The 21779-nt window shown below is 39.8% G+C and overlaps 1 protein-coding gene across 1 annotated transcript in view; it reads left to right on the forward strand.

Annotated features, from left to right (window-relative positions):
- The window catches only part of LOC103470631 (transmembrane protein 132C-like), a 160593-nt gene that overhangs the window by 20790 nt on the left and 118024 nt on the right, over positions 1–21779 (forward strand). Inside the window, exon 2 of the mRNA XM_008419240.2 lies at positions 17528–18416. Coding sequence (XP_008417462.1) covers positions 17528–18416 — 889 coding nt within the window. The remainder of the gene's footprint in view (positions 1–17527; positions 18417–21779) is intronic.

The raw sequence follows: 21779 nt of genomic DNA on the forward strand, positions 1-21779 counted from the left end.
AATAAAAATAAATAATAAAATAAAGAAGGGTAGGGGATTGAGGAAGCTCAAATCCCCAACATGTCACTATGGAGACATAAACAACGCGGATGAGTACATGCTCGTTGTTTAATGTATATAAATAGGCTTCTGCATTGTTTCCCAGGAGCAGCATCTATTGTCTATCCCTTGGTACACGTTAGTGCAGCATGTGCAGCACTTAGAAGGCAGAAATGAGACACGTTCTGTTTTTATAGTTGGAATGACAGGAACTGAGAGTAATGTGTGTGGAGAGTGCAACATCAGCTATTGCTTCTTCTTTCTTTTTTTTTTTACTACTCTTTACCCCTGTGAAATAATGAGCATAAACACATCTTTGCAGCAAATGAGGTTTTCAGTGGGAATAAACTAAACACTTACAGCTCGACATTAAACTTGTCCAGTGCAGCTTAACTCTGTTTTGATTGCCAAATGTCGGATTGTTGATGATGGATGTACGCACCAGCACTCAAAAGTACGAATGAGCTGGACGGTTCAAAGCAAGCTGCGGCTCGACAGAAACTCTCGTATTCAAACCGAAGAAAATGCTCATCTCTGAAATCAGTAACCCGTTAAGACCTGAGGTGCCATTTTACCATGGAAACTGCTCCATGTGTTGCATCAGGTTGTTATCGTATCAAGTAAAAGCGTCATTCATAACTTTTATTTGAAATTGTGAACTAATATGCTTCCATGTCACGACTTTGTAGTAGCGGTCAAAAAAAAAAGTGAAAACATACACAACTGAGCCTAAGCCTTATGTGGGAAAAATGTTGAAAATGTATGATTTCTAACAATTAGCAGTTTGATTGATTCTGATCATATCTTAAAAGTTGCGTAAAAGGTATTTGTGATATTCTTCAACATGTCAAACATTACATTTCCTAATCTATATTCTGTTTGATGAAGGTTCTTGTTCATGCATCGATTGTGTTTTTTTTCCTGTTTTGAAAATTTCATATCCCCAATAACCAAAGCAAAAACATATTACTTATTTGATATATTGATTGTCTTTCCTAACATAAGGAGTTATAAAAAGCTGCTAAAAATATTAATTGGCATTAATATAGCATCAAGTCACTCTAAAAACTTCTAGGCAACTCAGCATAGCTTGTTTTGCTAACCGAGTCTCGAGTCAAACATGGGACAACCCAGTCTTAAGTTAATTTAACTTAAAAGAATTAGGATATTGTATTATGTATTTATCAGGGCCAACACAGTTAACAATAGTAGGTATACAATATATTTGATGCCACTTGCATATATTTCAAGGTGTATGTAGATAATTAGTTAACGTCTAATTAGGGAACCATAGAGTAGGCTGCAAACAATACATGAGGTTAGAAAGGAATTTTTTGGGGTATAACTGACAAGTGTTTTATCCCTCTATCCAGTTTCTATGGCGACTTTATTCTTGCAGGATTTTTGGGGGGTTGGTACCTATCTTCATCTGTCCAGGAAGATTTTGGGTATATTGTTGACAAGTCACCGGTTCAGTCCAAACAGACAGGTGTCCACTGAATCCATCCAAAGTTTGATTTTTGACGTCCTGAACCTTTGGCGCTAACCTCTTCTCTCTCTGCCGCTTGTGCAAAACGCTTCCTGACTGTTCCTAATACGTAGACCAAGACTTTGTGTTTGCCTTTAAGTGAGGACTCACAAGATCAACCACATCTGCAGCTGCACACAGAATATGCTTGAACATCAGTTTTACTGATGGCTTCCGGAACGTGTATTTTTATAGAACAAGAAGTTCTTCAGCAGTTTCTCTTATTTTCTATTTCCTCACGTTGATCCTTCTGCACTGACAAATTCTCTTGTTCTGCATAGCATGTCAGAACAGGAGAACAGTTGTTCTCTTTAAGCATCACAAAGCTCTTTAAGCATCTTCATACAGCCTTCAAATCTTTCCTAGCAACTCATTTAAATGCAGTGTGTGGTTGTATTAAATAGGCCATTTAGGAAAATTTAACAACTTACTGCTAAGATAGTTCAGTAAAAGAAAGGAAGGTCTACATATTGTCCTTAAAATATTATAGCACTTGGACTAAGATTATTATACTTTTGTTGCTTGTACACATATACATTGTTTATGTGAACCTTAGGACAGCACTGTAAATGGGCAATGGCTAAATATGGGATTTAATCATTGACGTGCACTCAAATCTAAAATAATTTTGTTAACAAATGTTAAAAATTTAGTGGAGTAAATAGATTCATAAGTAAAATGTTCTTTTGCTAAGCATGCAAACTAATTTAACTTACAGGTTTGACAGCAGTCATCCACTGGTGATTTTTTTTAACCACCCCTGCAAGTCCGAGCTCGCAATTTTAGCTCGAAGACACAACAAAAAACTAAAATGTACAGTTCATTAAAAGTTTTTGGAGGCTAAAGCTCTCCGCTGAAATTATATGTGTTTGTTTTATAAGTTTTTATTGATGGTTCCTGACCCTAAGAGGAGAAAAACATGTGCTTTGACTGCATCCACCTTGATTAGCAGAGCAGATAGACACTTCTCCCTTGGCGTTCATCAGACGGTCTTGCATCCACAATTCATGTCACACTTTTAACCTCAACGCCCTCTCCACAGTAGGGGGTCAAGTAGACAATGTTGGACTTTTGTTCACTTTTGTTTCCGTGCTCTCAGTGCAAAACTCACCAATAAACATCTGTGTGTAGCCACGTTGCCTCCCAACTCCTTCGCTGACGCAGTCTTTAGCGTGACTTATAGGATTGTTTTGCAATAATGATCACAGTGAGGGGCAGAGATTCATTAGAGAACACAGTTTACGTTTCAGAAAAAGAGCAGGAGAGCGAAGTGAATGCTGATAGACTCGTAGATGTGCGCTTGTCTCACCCTCTTAACCGGATCCAGAAGCTCTTAGCCCCATTTCCCCATCAAGGCACGCACACTGGGTGGCACAAAGGCAGTCTCATTCAGTGCTCTTGTCACTCAGTCTCCTGTTGCGATAACACCGCTCCAGACATCTCAGCCCAACCTTCAGCACCTGGAAGCCCTTCTCGGCTTACCTTAATGACATCCCCACTGACTTTCCCAACCATCACCACMAGCAGCAGCAGACTCCTTTTTGGATTCGTGTATTTCATCTCTGACTTTGCCCTGCATGGTCAGGCCAGTGTCACCGCGTTGCAGAGTTTACTTTTTATCGGTCGATATCCTTTAATCCCCGAGATGAAGCTTTCTCTCATGAACTCAAAATAGCTCTTCCTCTCCCCCCATGGTGAAGCCACAGGCCCATTACTCTTTATTAGCTCTTATCGCCTTAAATATGGCCATCCATTAGGAGTGTGGCAACAGACGTCCCCAGCTGGTCCCACTGTGAGCGCACACACTTACACAAATTTAAACTGACCCCTAATAAAGAGCATTTTCATTGCACTGAATTCAACTCCTTTTTTTTTTTTTTTTTTTTGCGGGGAGGAGGGGGATGAATAACATTAACTCGCCCAGGGTGGTCCCTTTTTATAAATTTCTAACTTTTGCATTACAGCCGCGTTTCTCCCGTTCATGACTCGTGCTCACCAGTACAGCAGACTCCCCAGACCTCTGTCTGCCTGAATGATTTCTCTTCTATGGAGGCTGACATGAAGTAATACCATACTGTGTTATGTATTGATTCTTCTTCCAGTCTGTCTTTCTCGAATCTCTTTGTGGCTCGGAGCATAAATCACCCGCAAATGATCTGTGAGGGAAATATTTTATTTATTATTCCTGACGCATGGTCACATATTCAATAGCCCTTATTAATTTGAGCATGGCGAGAAGTATGATGTGGGTAATTCTATGAGACTGGAGAGCTTTCTCATTGCTCCTCATGTACAGGCTCTGCTCTGCTTTGGCATTCATGGCATAGCACCAGACCGATTGGGAGCGAGAAGAGGGTCAAAGAGTCCAATCAGAAACTTGGACACAAGGAATTTTCCTGTCATCAATTTTTTCAATGTTACTTGGTGTTTTGAGATCTTTGCACAACGCAAGTAGAATGCAGATGCCACACGTTACCATCAACAAAGGGACACATTCACAAAGCAGTTCAGTCCCCTCTGTTTTTGGCAGCTGTTTTGCATCTGCTGTTTGATTTATTCCTGCACTGGATTCACAAAGCAGATAGCGCTAAATAAATGCTGAATCAGACACATCCTTTAGGTCTAGCCACGGATGGACGCAATTTACAGGTATTTATTATTCAGGTAGTTTAAATTCAGTAAAAGACAAACAGATATCACATCATTTTCACCTTAGGTTATAAGCAAAGAAGTAAAACTTGATTTTAAAATGAGATTTTACAGTTTATGTGAGCTGAAGATTGACAACGGGGGCTAGAACGGTTAATCCCTTATGATTTGATTAAAAGTGATTAAATCTGGTCAACACAGTTTCATTTGTTTAGATCTTTCTGGGGTCACATAGGGGTCAGGTTTTGGGAGCTTTGGCATGTCTACCATAGAGAGATATTGCTCAGTCATCTTCAGTTGCGCAATATAAATCGGTCTTCTTTATTTTCTTTGCTTTCTTTGAGGTGTGCCGATCGATCGGTCACTGATCATAATTGGCCGATTTTCGTGAAAAGTGAATGATCGGTGATCGCCGATCATTGGCTCTTGTTGCCGATACCGATCACCTGCATCTCATTTCGCAGCCTGCCTGTGCAGCTGGTCTCCTCTTTCCTTCACACTGTGCAAAAGCGCAGCAACAAATCCTAATCAATGTGGAACTATAACGCACTGAGAGAATGGGGAAGTTTGTGTGTTGCGGCGGAAAATTTAAGCACGTCAAAATGCATCAACACAACAAATCTAATATGGCATAAAAACAATGCCATACTTGACGGAGTTTGGCTACATCGAGGCTCACTGCAGTAAAAAAGACATATGGAGGATCAGATAGCAGGTAAAGCAGCGCACAGCTACAAACACTCACCCGGATTAGCATGACGGTCAGAAAGCTAAACAAATAACCCGCAAAATTATTTAAGTCTTCGAGCTGCGATGTAAGACGCTGGTTCTGCTCTCGCTGTTGAACCRCTGCTACGYKMYASRKAGTAATATTTCACAGACGGAGCGCCGCTTCTGCTCCACCTGGTAGTGACTCTCACACCGAACCTCTGTTTAAAGCTGCAGCATCTAACCTAAAAAAATACATTTTACATGATAAAAAATGATAAAAAAAAAAATAATAATTATGTGATCGGTATCGGTGATCGGCCCTCATAGGTCCGATGATCGGTGATTGGTATCGGTATCGGCAGGAAAAAACCTGATCGGCACATGTCTAACTATATATACATACATACAAAATTCTATTAATTGTGCCACTACTGGCCTTTCTTTGGCTATTAGGGAGAAAGAAAGGGAGAACATTTCTACTTGAACCCAAGAGACCTGGATGCTTTTTTTTATACACACAGCCACACTAGTCCTTGTGACTTGTAAAAAAAAAAGTTCTTGGATCATGGTAGGCCCACCTATTTTTGTCCCACACTTCATTTCTGTACTTCATGTTTGCTCACCATCGACTTCTTCAACTTTCTACCCTTGCTCGTTATATCTTGTCTGCCTTGACGTGTGTGATGAAGCACAGAGATTGTCAAGCTGGCAGCCGACCGGACTGCCAACCTAAACTGTGCCCACCCGCATTATTGCACCCAGGAGTGGGCAGCAGGAACATGGCATTTCCCTTTTGCTGGTGTCCTTTGTAGTGACTGTTCATTTACTCTGCCTCAGCTGTCTGTCTTTGCTCTGCCACTCCTGTCCCAGCTTTACATATTCCTGCTCTAAGCCCAGCAGGTTGATGAGTGAGCCTGCGCCGCTTGGCCTGTCAGCACTCATCTGGGACCCGACTTTCACCCTGCGCACCTCTGCATCGCCAGGTCTGACATACAAGAAATTGGAATTCTCAAATTGACAGGATCTGCAAGAGTGGCATCAGATATTCTTAAGCGACAACTAAAGTTATTGGAAGCAAAATATATCGTGAAGCTATTACATACTACATGGTTGTATGTACTTCAGAAACTAGATCACACTGAAAATGAACCTTATCCGACAGAGATTTAAAATCAATTTCCTCTGAGCTGTCTTTTGGCTAGAAGTAATGTCTCTGCTTTTTAAGTCTGTGGCTGATTTTATCTGTCAGACATATCTCTTTTCGGTTGACTGTGACTATACTAGAACTGAAAAGAATGATGAACTCTATTGCTGTCAGGAGCAATTAGATTAGCCATATACCTATGCTGGCAAGCAGAGGTATCAGTTAGCAAATTATGCTGTTGGACTCAAGTTTACTGCACTAAGCAGAAAGGCAGGATTCATGTCCTCTGGGAATTCTGCTTTCTTTTGATTAACATGTATATACCAAGGCTAGTAAAAGAAGAAGTAAAAATAACAACAACTATGAAATGCACCACTGACCACATAACCCTTTCTTCAACTTGCTTTGACTAAGTAGTTAAGTGCGCTTAATGCACATAGTCAAACTTGGGCTACGTTTCAGTAGATGTCTTCTCCGTGACCGATTTCCAATCTCACATGTGTGTAAAGTTGTGACATACGGATACAGATATTGACTGATTTCTTTTTGAGAACCATACATAATACAAAAAACCCCCCCAAAAAACATGAAAAACTGCTTTCAAGATGTTTTGTCTCGCCTTCTTGCTGTGAGCAATGCTTAATTATTTACATGAGGAGAAGAAGCGACTCCAGGCTGTGTCTGAGATAACTGTCACTGTAATGCAGGGTTTCACTGTTGTTTAAAAGGCAACATTATTATGGAGTTTACAGTTTAAACTGTGGTCCATCCGTCCGTCCATCCAGGAATTGTAGGAGTGTCATGGAGGTCTTATGCTCTTCTGATGTAATGTCTTTAGCAACTTATATCAGTTGTTAGTTTGGGTAGCAGTGTGTTCCTTAGAGACTTTAATGTTGCCATTTTCGGATGACTGCCAAGACTTGAAAAGCCAGAACGTTTCATTACAAACAAAAGATGAACACTCAGAGTCATCAAACAGATAACGGCGTATACTCCGTTCAAACCGCTTTGAAGTCTTGCTCTCTCTCTCACTGGCTAAATGAACCACAGCCTGGTGGCACTTACTGTACAAGTGGTTAGTTCATTGATTAGAAAAAGACTGGATAAAAATAACAGATTCCAGAGTGAACGGAGAGGACCAGTCCAGCTTAAATTCTCTGTTCATTTCTACCCCATTAAACGGTAAATAAGGCCAACGCAGTATGAGTTTGACGCTCTCAACCGAGTCATTTCTATTTAGCTCAGAGTTATGCTGGTTGTGTAATTCTGCAGGATGTCACTGCAACAAACTAGCTGATCAATCTCTGATAAAGCATACCTACTTTCCTAAGCTTTGTAGGTAATTACAACACAGCTAGACTTTAGTGGAGCTATTTGTTAGAGTAGCTTTTGGCCCGTTGGACCCCAGGGGACAGATGATGAAGTTTACTTCACACAGGCTTTGAGGCTGTGTTAACCATACCGCGGACTGATAAGAATTCACTTTATCGTCTCAAATAAACATTGCCTCCATTCGATTCAATCCAATTCAATTAAAAAATACTTTGATTTTGAGTTCAAATACTTAATTTCTTTTTTTGCGCCCACTTGTTATGAAGATTAGCGGATTAAAATGTATTTTCATAGATCACTTGTCAGCACTTCATTAGGCAATGAAACTCAGTGCCACATATATTTATTCTGAAATCTCAGTCTTAAGCTTTCACCACACATTTTTAAATTCATCACAAAGGGATCTTTTAAGCAAGGAACCCCCTGGGCGATGCTGGTTGTCCTCGCTGAACATCCAGGCCAATACATTTAGCTAAAATACTGAAATGTCAGCCTCACTCTGACAGTAGATAAAAAGTCCACATGCTTGAAAATTTCATTAACACAAATGTCATCCTATCTTATGGCAGAGCATCATTTAGTTCTTGATATTTCTGTCGCGTTAAACGTGGCTTACCGCCTGATGAAGAGACCGGTATTGTCATCTGTAGAGCCACGCGTCCCTCATGCTGTCAGTAAGGTCCAGAAAAATGAAATACTTTATGACCAGATTCGTGAAACATTGCTAACGTTCGTCAGAAATAATGAGATGAAGAAAACATCCTTTGTTTTTGATGAATGCTAGAATAACTAAATCGTCTTCAGCAAAACGGACCTGGTTTGAGTACCAGTCTCTGCATAAGCGAGAGCGGCTGAGCAAGTTCTTAGTTTTCTTGTTGGAGTTTGGTCTTACATACACCCTGTACAAGTTGTGAATCCTAAAATTTACGGCCCATTGGAAATATTTTTTAAGCTACGCGTCCCACTATCAGCATTCCAGGTCACTTTTATGCAACAACTTTGCAAATATTAAAGATTTTTCACAAACAAATTAGTGAGAGAGCGCTTGAACTCACTGGGACCCATTATAAAGAGTAAATATACACAGAGTCTATTGCTGGACATATGTATACTTAGCATCAACAGATAACAGATAGTTGGTCCTGCAAACAGCAAGACCTCACAACAGGGTCTTAAATTTCACATAGCTGATGTTTCTCTTGGTGGATGAAGCTTATGCTGTATTGTTTAATGTAAAATATACACAGGTAACCAATTATAAGCAAAATAATAATGATTTCTATTTAGGTACAGGTCACTTCAGCTAAGAAAACTAACATGTTAAAACAGTGACAGGAACTGTGTGCTCCAGGCATTAATAACTCAATACTAGAGTTATATTTTCCCACATCAAATTAGAAGAAAGTTATTGTACAATGTTCAAATGTTGCCAAAAATCATTCTAATTACACTTTCAGGGGTTTTTATTTATGCTTTAGATTTTGTAAGCTCGTATTTTTATGTTTTTTACAGAACAAAGACAGGTTGTGTGAGTGGAAGCAGAAAGAAAGACTCATTGTTTTCCTCTAATTAGTTTTTTGACCTAATCTTTGCTGTTGCTGGAAAATATATTTTATTCACTGAAATGTAAAGTGAAACAAATAAGCACATTCATTAACCATTTGGAAACATTACAAATCTCAAGGTAAGGCGAATAATAATAGAGGCAGAACAAATCTGTCCTCTAAATTAACGATGTGCTTAAATATAATGCGTAGGCCCCGAGTTAAGCTGTCCCTTGACCGCTTTCATAAACCGTGCAGATGAATAGTTATAACGACGTTAACATCGTGTATATATAATTTAATTTAAACCATATACTCTACAATCTTTGACTGACATGCTTCAAGGCCTACATTTCATTTGCAAAGATCTATGGTCTCCCAACAATCATCCACTGACATGGATAGTTTTATACAAAATACCCTGGAGTTTGTGTTTGGAAACAAAATGTGAAAAACAGAATGACTGCTACGTAACTCTGCTGCTCCTGAATTCACAGAAGTCTTTGTGTTACCACTAAGGTAAAATGACTTACATTGGGATATTCAAGTTAATTGTCTCATATTTAGAAAAAAGCAATAATGATGTGAATAATTACACATGGAGGAAAGGATGATTAGTGATCATGATTAGTGTATTTAAATTTCAACTATAAAGTGGGGTACCACACCACCAAACCTTCAAGTGTAAGGAGGAGTAAATTCATCAGCATCCATTAGGGAATTTTTTACTGAATTTACTTGACAAATGTGTATACAATTTACAGTTTTAAACCAAACAACTATCACAGGAGAACATGCTGCCCAGAACTCATGTTTAAGTCTTTAGTCAACAAGAATCAAAATAAAGATTTCTAATTTTAGGATCTGTAAGAATAGAATTATGTACAAATGTTACTCTTGTACTTTCTGTGAAATTACTTCACTTGAAAAAAAAATCTCCTTTCCAAAAACAAAATTTTAAGTATCTTTGAATGATTTATTTTATATAACTATTAGCTGTTAATAGTATTTGATTTTTAAGTGGCTATCTTTTTGCTGGAGTGTGTTCTCCACTCAATAATTTTCATTGGCTCGATTTATTGTTTTTCTCTTTATTCTCTCTTTTTGCCAAAAACTGACTTATAAAAATCTTCAGCTTGGTGTTTTTGTCTCAAATATCCCTTTTTAGAAAGATAATTTTGTTTACAGCGACTTCAAAAGTTAATTCACTTGTTTCTATATTTCTTTTGGATATTTAAAATGTTTTCCAGTTCCAGTGTTTAAATGTTCATCAGAATTTAAAGTTTGTGGATCTTTGAGAACATGTTCTTGCATTTTTATGCCACTATTACTATTATGTTACTCGAAAATGGTCTCAAAACAATGTTAGTGTTTATCGCAATAACTTCTCGGACGATTTGTCATCCAGCAAAATTTGTGATTGTGACAGGCGAATGCGTGGGCATCCATAAACTAAAACATGTTGCAGAATCTGCCTGTGTGATGATATTTCGTTTTGGTTTTAACTGTTTAATTTATGACTGAAATTGTTCACTGAGTGCAACGAACTGTTTTCACTACATAGTTTGATAATTACACTTGTTTTAATATATTTTTTAAGATACTTGTAGCACTTTAGTGGAGACACATTAAGGTCTTGAATTGTGTGGGGTTTCCATTTTCCCTTCCATTTCCCGTTTTCCACTTGACTGACTTTTCATTTTACGAGGAGATGGCTGTACACTTAGATCTTGCTCTGCAGAACGAGATTGGCTGCGCTGCCTTTCTTCCACACAGCCAATACACTCAGAAGTTTGTCTAAAATCTTTCTTCCTGGACCAAGATTGCTCTTCTAGTTGTTTTAGTGTTGTGGTGATGAATAAAAATTAAATTGACATTCTTATTTTGCTCTCATGTTGCCTGTATGGATGTCCTGGAGTTTCTGACTCAAGGACGCTGGTAGTGCATTTAGGGATGTCGATTGCAGGATGCGTTTTTTTTTTTTTTTTTTGCAGCCTTTCAGAAGTGTTCCAGCATATCCTGTGAATATGTGATTGAAATGGGATCTTGGAAGTTTGGAAGAGTATTTGCGCTTAGTAATTTTTTCTCGAGCCAGTCTTAAACTAGTTTATTGTGTTACTCAACATTTATAATGACACTCTCGCTCAGGTCTGGGCGTTCTTTACCACCTCGTCCTCATTCTGCTCTTCGGATATCTCGGACCTCTCTGCAGTTGCTTACTGGAACATAAACGGTTAATTTGACATGAAAATCTGAAATCACAGCTTTTATTTTGAAGCCATACGCTGGCAGTTCTCTCTGTGTTAAGCCGCAGCAGAACATCCCACTTGTGCTGAATATCCTGACATTTGAATTAATCGGCTGGAATCAGATCTTAATTGATTTTTCCAATCGGTAAACTGTCCGATTTTGGTGAGCTTGCATAAACTGTAGCCTCAGCGTTCTGTCTTTGGCTGATAGAAATGACATCCAGTGCGACCACATCCTGCTGCAGTCCTGTACTTTGAAGATCAACTTGTTGCGTCAAGACTTTCTGCATACTTTAGTGATAATAAGTAGTTCATTGAACAAATAAACTGTTACTTGAACTTGAAAAATCAAAACCTTTCAATAAACTAGAGACAAAAGGAAATCCAAAGTAATAATTCACGGGAGGAGCATGAGGAAGAAGGAAACATTAGACAGACTGAGAAAACCAAGAGGCGTTTAAACCAGAGAGTGCACCGATTGCCGTTTTCTGGCCCATCACCGATTACCAATCTATTAAAAATCCTGACCTGCCGATTCTGATTTTGGCCGATACCAATTTTTTTTTGTCTAAAATGTTGCTAAATGTAGCAAGAATGTTGATGAGTTGCCAACAGTGGGATGACTACTGTTAACTATAGACCTGAACTGGTGGGCCGGTCTACTAGTCAAACCTCTCTCACAGAAGATAACAGTTGATTTAAATACCTTTGCCGAGGTAGACAAAATCGGTGGATAAGATCGGCTTTGCATGTAAAAATCGGCCGATCACAGATTTCCCAAAATTAGAGAAATCGGCTGGCGGATAAATTGGTGCATCCCTAGGGATGCACTAGAATGCTATTCGGGCGAGTGGTGAACAGATGGGAGACAGCTGAGACACTGAGGGAGGGTAGTGGCTAAATCAGGTGTTATGGCCAGTTTAAAGGTAGTCGGGACATAAAGTTGATCCGTCCTCAACCAGTCACAAAATACAGTTGTATCATTTTATTTTACAATGATTTGTATGTAAAAGTACACTTTTCTTTTCAGATTTCAGTACTGAGAAGGAGTTGAGTGTAACTTCATGTCACAACAACAAACAAAAGGGAAATATCTGCTAAATCCTCATGCATTTCAAAAATAAATAAAGCAAATTAAAGTAACTTACCCACCTTACTAAATTAAACCAGAGAAAAACTTGAGCCAAAAATGAACAATATTGAATGTACAATGTTGACAGAGGCCCTCTACAGGTAAAGCGTAGATAGTTGGAGTGAGTAGAAGATGAATGATGGGTGCCCCACAGCAGCATCACCTCCTCTTAGGTGAGCAGCCTAGCTCTTCCAGTCACCTAGAAGCACCTGCTCTCTCAAATTTACATACATTTAAAGCAGTAACTTTTGACAGCTGTCATAACACACAAGGAACAAACTAAACAATCACTAATAAAACATAGAAAACACCATCAGAATGCCAACGCTGGCCTACACAGGACCTCAAAATACCACCGACGGTGACACCGCCGTCATTAAATGAATTCACAAGAAACGAGGGAGAGAGGAGGAATGTTAAAAACATGCTAAATATTACACCACAGAACCGAAAGCATGGCAAGTCTTAAAACCAAAAAATTAACTAAATTTGGGAAGCCAAGAGGGAAAACTCTAAAAATAAAGCAAAACACAAAACGTCCCAAAAATGTCAAAAACGTCTCAAAGATCGTGACATTTCTATCATCTTGTATCAGTCTGCACATTTTCCTCTGACATCAGACAACAAGATATTTTCATCCATACAAAAGAAACTATCTGCTCACTAGATAGTTTCTTTTTTATTTTTTTTTAAATACTCAAAGCAGCTTGTTGACACCGACAACAATCGCACGTTCAGACTCACTCCAGTCCCCTTCCTCCTCCTTTTCTGATGGCTGCTTTGAACTTCGGCATTTTTCTTCACATGTGGAGGCAGATTGTAGAAGCCAGTCAGTGACAAGTTAGCAAGAGAGGATTAAACAAAGTAGTTGCCTTTGTATCTTTTATCACGATAGGGCAGGTTACAGTTTCAGAGGTCTCGCACCATTGGGAGCTGCAGTAACAAGAGGCAACGTTCCTTTGACATTTATAGAAAGAAAATAAGTTTCTCCTCATGCTATCACACACAACTACACTGCAGTTTCTAGGCAAGCAAGTATTTTAACCGCATCATAAGGTTTTAGGCTGGAGAAACTTGAATGTTTTAATGGATTTATGCATTGCAGGTGATGTGTATCTGAATGATGAGGCCTGAGGAGGTCAACACCCTTTATCAAGGTGTGCGTAGTTGTTAAGCAGCTTTTTTTCTTGAGGCTATATTTATATTTATATATATTTAACTGACTCTGAAAAGTCCAAAAGTTGCCAAAAGGTCTCTCAGAGGGATGCAGCACTCTTGAAATTGCTTAGATCGCGAATCCATAAATCCAGGCCTCAAGGGCCGGTGTCCCTTTAGATGTGTCTCTGCTTCAACACACCTGTGTCAAAAAATCAGGTCATTAGCGCGACTCTGGAGAAACCTGACTGCACACCGAGGAGGGGATTCAGCCGTTTGATTGTGTTGAACCTGGGGCTCATTTAAAAGCTGCAGGACACAGGAACTTCAGGCCTGGATTTGAGGACCGCTGGCTTAGATATCTGGGCATGGTCACAGAAACATAAAACATTTTTGTTGCAAATAGTCAACAGCGTTGCATGAAACATGCTGGGAGTTGAGAGGGGGGAAAGACATGTACTCAGTGTCAAGAACTGGAAAAGAATATACTGTAGGTCGAAGCTACCAGGAGCTCATTATCTCCCAGTTTTGTAAGTTTTTCATAACTGTAGCTACCTGGGGTACTTAAAAGTTCAAGATGTTCAGAGCTCAGAGAAATAGGGAAGGTAAGGAAAGCTGAAACCTAGAAGCATAAAGCGGAAGCCGAGCCAAGAAATGTCAGAAGACAGATTTTTCATGGGTTTTATGGGATGATGAAATAAGAGAGCGACTCTTGGAGGACCAGATGGACGGGCCATGGCTGGATCAGTACCGGACACAGAGTCACTCCACTTAGAGTCACATGCCAGCCAGGTGGAGTTTTTGTACTGGTACGGACTGGTTTAATTAAAGTTGGACAAGGGCGAGTGACGTGTGAATGAGTCTTCCCGTTTCCTCTCATTTTTCTCTTTTCTGCCCCGACTCTTTTTGAGGTTGCGTTCACATTCAGGTGTCTGTCTGAGATTACAGCACAGAGCGAACCAGTGGGAGAGAAGACTGGAGGAGGAGATTCATCTTTCTCAACCATTTTTTTCTTTTTTACTTTCATTTTGCTTAGCCTTTATCCTATTAAAATGCTTCACACATTTATATTTAAATATAATGTTATGGTTAGTTCTAATAATTTTTCACAGGCAAGATTTAATGGTACCCCCACCCCAGTCACTTGGTGCTGTACGGGCAGGGTGTTATTTGGATGTGTGGACCTTTGGCACTGCCGCTCACAGTCCAAAAACATGAAGTTAGATTTATTCATCTCTCCAAATTGACATTAAATATGCAAACAGGCTCTCACCCAACGACTGCTGGAGACAGGCACCAAGGACAGGTGTGCATAGATGACGGATGGGTCGTGACCACTTGCGAAATGTGTAAAGATTTATTGAAAAACAGCTCAAGCTCCCACTCAAGCCAAGATTTTTTATTTTTTTTTATTGAAGACTTCCTTTTGTAGAAGTGGTGTTTATGTGAGGCAAAATGCTTGTTTTTGTCACCTTCGCTCACACTTTCAAACACATTTCAAAGAAATTGGATAATTGCATGTTGCAGGTCTTTAATGTTCAACAATGCAGATATGTCAGAGTGACATCCACGTAGATGACAAAACCCGAATTTCACCAGCACAACGATGCTCGCTGGAAAGATGATCAATGTTTCCCCCCTCAGCTGTCACGGCTTCTACTGCTACTTTTGTGCTTGGTTCGTGTGTTTAGTCTGTTGACGTTGCGGCGCACGCGGTGAAATGTGGAAATCAGTTAAACAAAGTTTCAGCGTCTAAAAAGAATAGATCATTTAACATACATTGTTCTCTGCGCTTTGACAATGAGACGTGTTTTTCAAGTTGATTGCAATAAATTGCACTTCGGTTTGGAAAAAACAAAAAAAACAAACTGAACTCTATCAAGAGAAGTTTTTCCTTTCCCATAATAGAGACATGAGAACCTTTTCATTGGATTTAATTTAATGGTACAGCTTCCAAAACCGCAGGATGGATTTCTTCCTGACTTCTGACTGCTGTAGAGCTTTTCATTTAGCCTCACTGTAATGTCTTGGCTGAAACAATGCCTTGTGCCAACAATTGACACAAAGCCCCTGCTTGTTCAGGAAAAAATACAAATCACCCTGCATTGTTCAGCTCCTCAGAAGAGCTAGATCTGTACCCAGAGGCACTCCAGTGATTTGGATTTGAATTTGGTCCAAATATGCTCAAAACCTGAGGCTCAGCTGGTTCCCTATGCATCTCTCACCGGGGCAGCAGCAGTACAGAGGTCTGGAGGAGCACCATGAATCAGAAAATTCATGACACATTTCTTACCTGTTTGGACATTGATTTACAGGGACGATCGCTAGAGGGAAACACTCCAGCTTGCTAGTACGGAGACGGGAGTCCGCTGACGGGAGTGTAATCAAATTGAGGATTGATTGTGAGAAGAAGGTCAAATTCCGCTCTTAAAGAGATTAAAACCATCTTCACGTCAACTTTGATGTAAGGTTTCTCAGCCAGTAGTGCAAAAGGTAGGAAAATAAACAGGGGAAATCTGTGCGTGTGTACCGGAGCGTGACCCTGCGGTGGCTTCAATGTCGACAAATCGGACTGTCAAGTAGTCAGAATTTTATCTCATTTTATTTTTACATTTTGGTCTCATTACAAACACAAACCTCCTCATCTTTTATTGTGATTTCATGCAATGGACTAACACAAACAGTGAATAATTATGTGGCAAAAGAGAGAATATGAAGTTTGACTCTTTACTCTGATACGCCCAAATAAAGTCGTCAGAAGTCGGCTTGGACAGTCAAATAGAGTCCACTTGTGTGAGATTTACCTTGCTTGCGTAAATCCAGCTTTTCTGTAAAAGTCCTAGGAGATTTGTTGGAGAAAACTGGTGAACAAACAGCATCAATGAAGACCAAGGACCACACACCAGACGGGTCAGGGACGAGGTTGTGAGAAAGTCTGAAGCAGGGTTATATATATATATATGTGTGTCTGTGTGTGTGTGTGTCTTTTATACATGGGGAGGACATTTAATTGAGCTCTTTGTGAGATATAATATGATCCGTGTACAAATACCGATAACTTGTCATTATTCTTGGTTAAACAATGTTTTATTTTATTTGGGTAATCCACAAATCCAGCCACTGTGGAGAATTAACCAAATAAAGCAATTAGTGCTATTTACAATTTACCACAAGCCATGCAGGAGACACGGCAAACATTAGCCAGATGAGGCCAACTTTAAACTTTTTTGGTCGCCATTCACAACGCTTTGTGTTACAGAAAACAGGGCATTATGCTGTGTGAATGCATTGTGATAAGTGATGATAGGAAAGCCTTAAACAAAAGGCTGGTTTGGAAGAAAATCTGTTAAAGGCAGCAGTATCATTTAGAGTGGGGTGAGGATTTACTGTCCAGCAAGATGAGACAACAATCCTGGACAAGTGGAAAAGCGAAGGACTACAGGACGAAAACTCCTCATGCACAACTTCAACTTTCCAGAGTCTTGTATATTTGTTTCTCTGGCCTCTTTAGATGTAAATTATATCCATAAATCACTCTGGTACAAACAGCATTGATCCTGTTCTTTATTGTCAAGGCATAAAGGAGTTGCACAGATTTTAAATGATTAAAAAAAATGTACACAGCGCATTGTGTTGCTTTTATCAATTCATTCGCGCACCTATTTTGAAAACTCCTTATTGGAACTGATAAAAACACACCTTTTTTATTTCTTTGGCTCAGTTTGAGAAATTGATGTGCTGAAGGAATTTACCGTTCATTCAGAGGCAATGAAATCTCAGAGTATTAATGTTTGCGCTGGAACCTCTTTCAGGAAAACACAAAGCTTTCGAATATTCAGGACTATTATTGACAAATATTATAAGACTATCTTTTATTTAGGCTCATATTTAGTTTATGAAATGGATAACAAAAACATTTTTTTGCTGCAAGCTCTCCCCTCGTCCTCAACATTCCACCTAAGACGTTTTGTGCAGGGCTTGCCAGAGACGGCGATGTTGAAGTGAGCCGATCCTAACCCGGCTTTTTTCTCCTCTTACTTCCAGGGGCAGACTGTCGAGTCCTGGAGGCCTTGCAGAGATACTCCTCCTTCCCCACATACCTGCCTGTCAACTATCAGCTGCTAAACACAGAGTTGGGTTTTTTCCTCAAGGAAGCCAACCAGGACTTCATGAGGAACTCTAGCCTGACCTCGCGGACTGAGGCTTTCTTCGTCTACCACACCAGAAACCTGCCGTCGGTGAACGCCAGCTACGGGCCTCTCTCAGTGGAGCAGCCTGTCCCTCTGGAGCTCCTGCAGAGTCCCGGGACATTCCCTGCCTCTTCGCTATTCACCTTCAACTGGAAGGTACAGACCTTCATCATGAACACGCAAATTCATTTAGCCAAGCCCAAAGTCCAGGTGCTGTTTTACATCGCCGGCAGGGACTGGGACGACTACAGCACCATCGACAAGCTGCCCTGCGTGCACATGTTCGCTTTCCACGAGACCCAGGAGGTCCGCGGCGCCTGCCAGCTCAAAGGGGAGCTCGGGCTGTGTGTGGCCGAGCTGGAGCCGCTGGCCGGTTGGTTCAGCCCCCCCAGTGTGGTGCCGGGGCGGCAGAGGAACGCAGAAGTGTCCGAGGGCACCCCGGTGGAGCTCTACTATCTGCTGCGGTCCACAGAAGCAGGAGAGTGCCACTCTGAGGAGTCCAGAAAGGACAGCTTCATCCGCTCCAATCAAGAAGGGCTGTTTGGTACCTACACCTCCACCCCGCTGAGGAGGATCGGTGGCGTGAGGCTTTACAAGAACCCCAAGGAGCCGCCTCTGAAAGAGCACTGGCTGGATGATAACTTCATGGTCATGGTCCCGGCCATGCCCATGAGGCAGAGGGAGACCGTGTCTGCCTTTATCAGCGTGTCGCCCTACTCCACCGTGGAGACGTTCACTCTGAGGTAAGGGGCCTTCTCTTTTTTTTCTTTATCTTTAAGTCAGCCTGTACCTTTCAAACTCTGTGTCATTCTACCCTTTGTCGTTTCTTCACAATTTCCCTAAATTATAGACATTTTCTAGACGAAAGCTTAAAAAAAATAAAAAAGAAAGTTCCCGTCATCAATCAAGAAACCAGCAGGAGCATCCAGAAATCTCTTTTCTCTCTCTTCTGTCGTTCTCCTCAGTGTCACCTGTTAAAACTCTCCATCGATTCCGGTGACAGAATATTTGTTCTCGGTGACATGTTCAGTCTATTTTTCATAAATTTCAAAAACAGCCAAGTAAAAGAAATATTTGATTCCATATATGTCACTTGATGTTAGTAGAGTGATCAGTAATTACCTTTCTGTTGCAAAAGTATACCTAATGTGAAGTTGCAACATACAAACACAACTTGCATCAGATGATTATACTTGTGTTATTAGTTTCAAAATGGAAAAAAATAAATAAATAAAAAATCCACAGCCAAAGTTGTAGTATGGTACGTTTGTTTTTGATGAGGTTTTCATTTTAAAATCTCGTTTGGAGAGAATTTTCACTCAGATGAACCCAAAAACGTCATTTATTTGCTTTATGTAAATGCTAAGGTCATCACTTTTTCCATATGCATTCTTCAGCTATTGAACTTGCTTACATCACATATTAAAACTAAACTTGAAATCTGATGGTTGAATAATCTAAATAAATATTAAAAATAATAAATATCTCGTGCATTCGATGTAGCATGTAGCAGCGAAAAGCCTTTTCAAATTGAAAATAATTTTCTCCATGTTTTCCATTAAAATGTGATTAATTGCAATTAATTAATGGTAGACCTCGCAATTAACTCAATTAAACATTTCAATCGAGTCCCACCTCTAATTCATTTGCATAATAAGTTTAATATTAGTTAACTGGGGAAAAGACTCAGACCAGGTGGCAAATCAATTTGGAGCTTTTTGCTTGAAAACGGAAATTGTTCTAAACGCGAGTGTTTTCCTCCAAAGACGAACAACGTCTAAAGATTAGGCAAAATGAAAATGTGTTGCTCATTTCAAGCTGCACAAATGCTTCTGGTGGAGTTTCTTTTCTTTTTGCTCGCGAAGGAATGCCCCTGGAAAAACAAAAACAAAAACACATTGAAGTGCTCGAGAATTTTAATTGGAAGCAAGGTAAACAGGTTTGTCAAGCAAACGGCAGAAATCCTCAGAGCTCTTTTTTCCCTCTCTTTCTTTTTTATATATTTTCATTTAATCACCAGCTAGTTGTCCAGGAGTGATAAGGCATTTCAAACTTTTGTTTTTTTTCCTCCAAAGCTGTGAAATGATTTGTTTCATGACGGGGGAGGCCGAAAGAAAAGTAAAGTACAAGCCAAGCGGAGCGCCGAGGCGACGCCTGTGGTGTTTTTATTTTGCAGCCTGCAGCACATGGCAGGCGCAGGTTGGCCATCTGAGAGTGATAGATATGGAAAGAGCTCTGTGTGGACCTGGGTGATAAGGCCCGTCCTCCAACATGCGTTTGTTAGGATGCTTAATCACCGGAACGAGGAGACCTTGATCTGTGCATTCACGGGATCACTATCGTCCATGTTGAACACGCTTTCTCGCCCCGAACGTCGTTGGTCGGAGCCGTGAAGGCAGAAGGAGCTCAACGACTGGTGAAATGTGTTATAAAAATTCTCAGAAACATTCGTTTTCAAATTGATATTCAATATTTTAAAAAATTTACTTTTTAAAATTTCAAATAGCAGTTTGATTTTCTCAAATTCACTTCGTCACTTTGTCAGAAAGCTGCATGCTGTGATGGATATTATTGAAAGCTAATTTCTCATATATATTTTTTTAATAACCAATCATCCAGGCAATTTATTGCTTTGTGAATGCTCAGCTGGGGATCGTTTCTTGTGATATTTCCGTGCCGATATGCTACTTTTAATTTAACGTTTCCAGATTTAATTTGACCACCAGTGTCTTAATAACCAGCTGCCAATCAAGAACTGAAAGACGTGGCTTCTCCCTCAAACTCCTAAAATGTTCTGAGTATTTTTATGTGTCTGCGGCTTTCATGTCTCTGTCACACATGCACTGATTCCTGTTATGTGTGTCTTACCTCCTCTGCTTCTGACGAGTGATCATTTTTTCGGATCAAATTAAAAGGGAGGAATATGACCTGAGAGGGGAGAACTGCTTCATTTTTTTCCTCTCAAAGGGATTCAGTTGTTCATTGTGACGGTGTTCTGCAGGTAGAAGGTGGAGGACTTCGGTCAATAGATGACAATGTTTAATATTCTTCTCAAAGTCTAATAAAGTATACGATGGACTAGATTAGCCTTCGTCAAACATCTTTTATGAAATATACTCTGTGTCCTCAAAATCTCATAAAGTTTTAAAATCCTGATGCCTGGTGGCACCAAACAGGAAAAGATCTAGTTGTCCTGGGTTTCTGGTTTAACAACTGAACTTTTTGACATGTATTAGGGTATTTTGAGTTTGCTGAACAACAATTATTAATGACAATGAGCGATTCTTACTTTGCATGAGTGCATATATACATTTTGCACAAATCGAAATGTTAAAATGCGTGAAGACAAAACTGAATGTCCCGCGCTGTTGTCCGCTTCCCGCTTTTGGAGACCGTGCCAAAAGCAACGGCATTGACATAGAAGACATTCACATATAAGACATTCACATATAAGACATTCACATAGAAGACATTCATATAGAAGACATTCACATAGAAGGCGTTGTAACCGCATCAGAGTTTACTTTAACCAAACCAAGACAAAAGCTTTTTAGACGAAGTCACTTTTTTGATCCATATCAGAGTTTTATTGCACATTCTTACCTCCTCAAACATGCCGGAACAAAAACCCACAGACAGTTTGAGTTTAGAAACAAAGGGAGCCACGGCCACCATCCTCATTTAATAACACTTTTTAACTCCTTTCTTATTTTAGCACCCGTAGTTGTAATAATTGTCGCTCCTCTGTTTGAAATATTAATTACGTCGTGTTTCTCAAGGTTATCATAAAAAGCTCATTCTCCACCATTCCTATTCCCAAACACAGCTAAAGTCTTGTTCTCTTGGACACACATTGTTGTATCTTGCATGCTGAATGTTATGACCCTAATAATAACTGCGATTTATATTATTGTAGCATGTTTAAGCATAAAGAGCGTGTCTTGTTGCTAAGCAGTTGCATGAAGGAACAGCTACTGAATTTTTTTTAATTATTATTATTTTAAGTTTATCATGGACCGTTCGATTTAATAATGCAAGCAATGCATGCACTTTCATTTTCCTGTGTCGTTGTTAATTCATGATAATATTCCAGAACTATAGGAGTC

Source organism: Poecilia reticulata, linkage group LG9 (assembly GCF_000633615.1).
Source record: "Poecilia reticulata strain Guanapo linkage group LG9, Guppy_female_1.0+MT, whole genome shotgun sequence".
In the NCBI taxonomy this organism is placed as follows: Eukaryota; Metazoa; Chordata; class Actinopteri; order Cyprinodontiformes; family Poeciliidae; genus Poecilia; species Poecilia reticulata.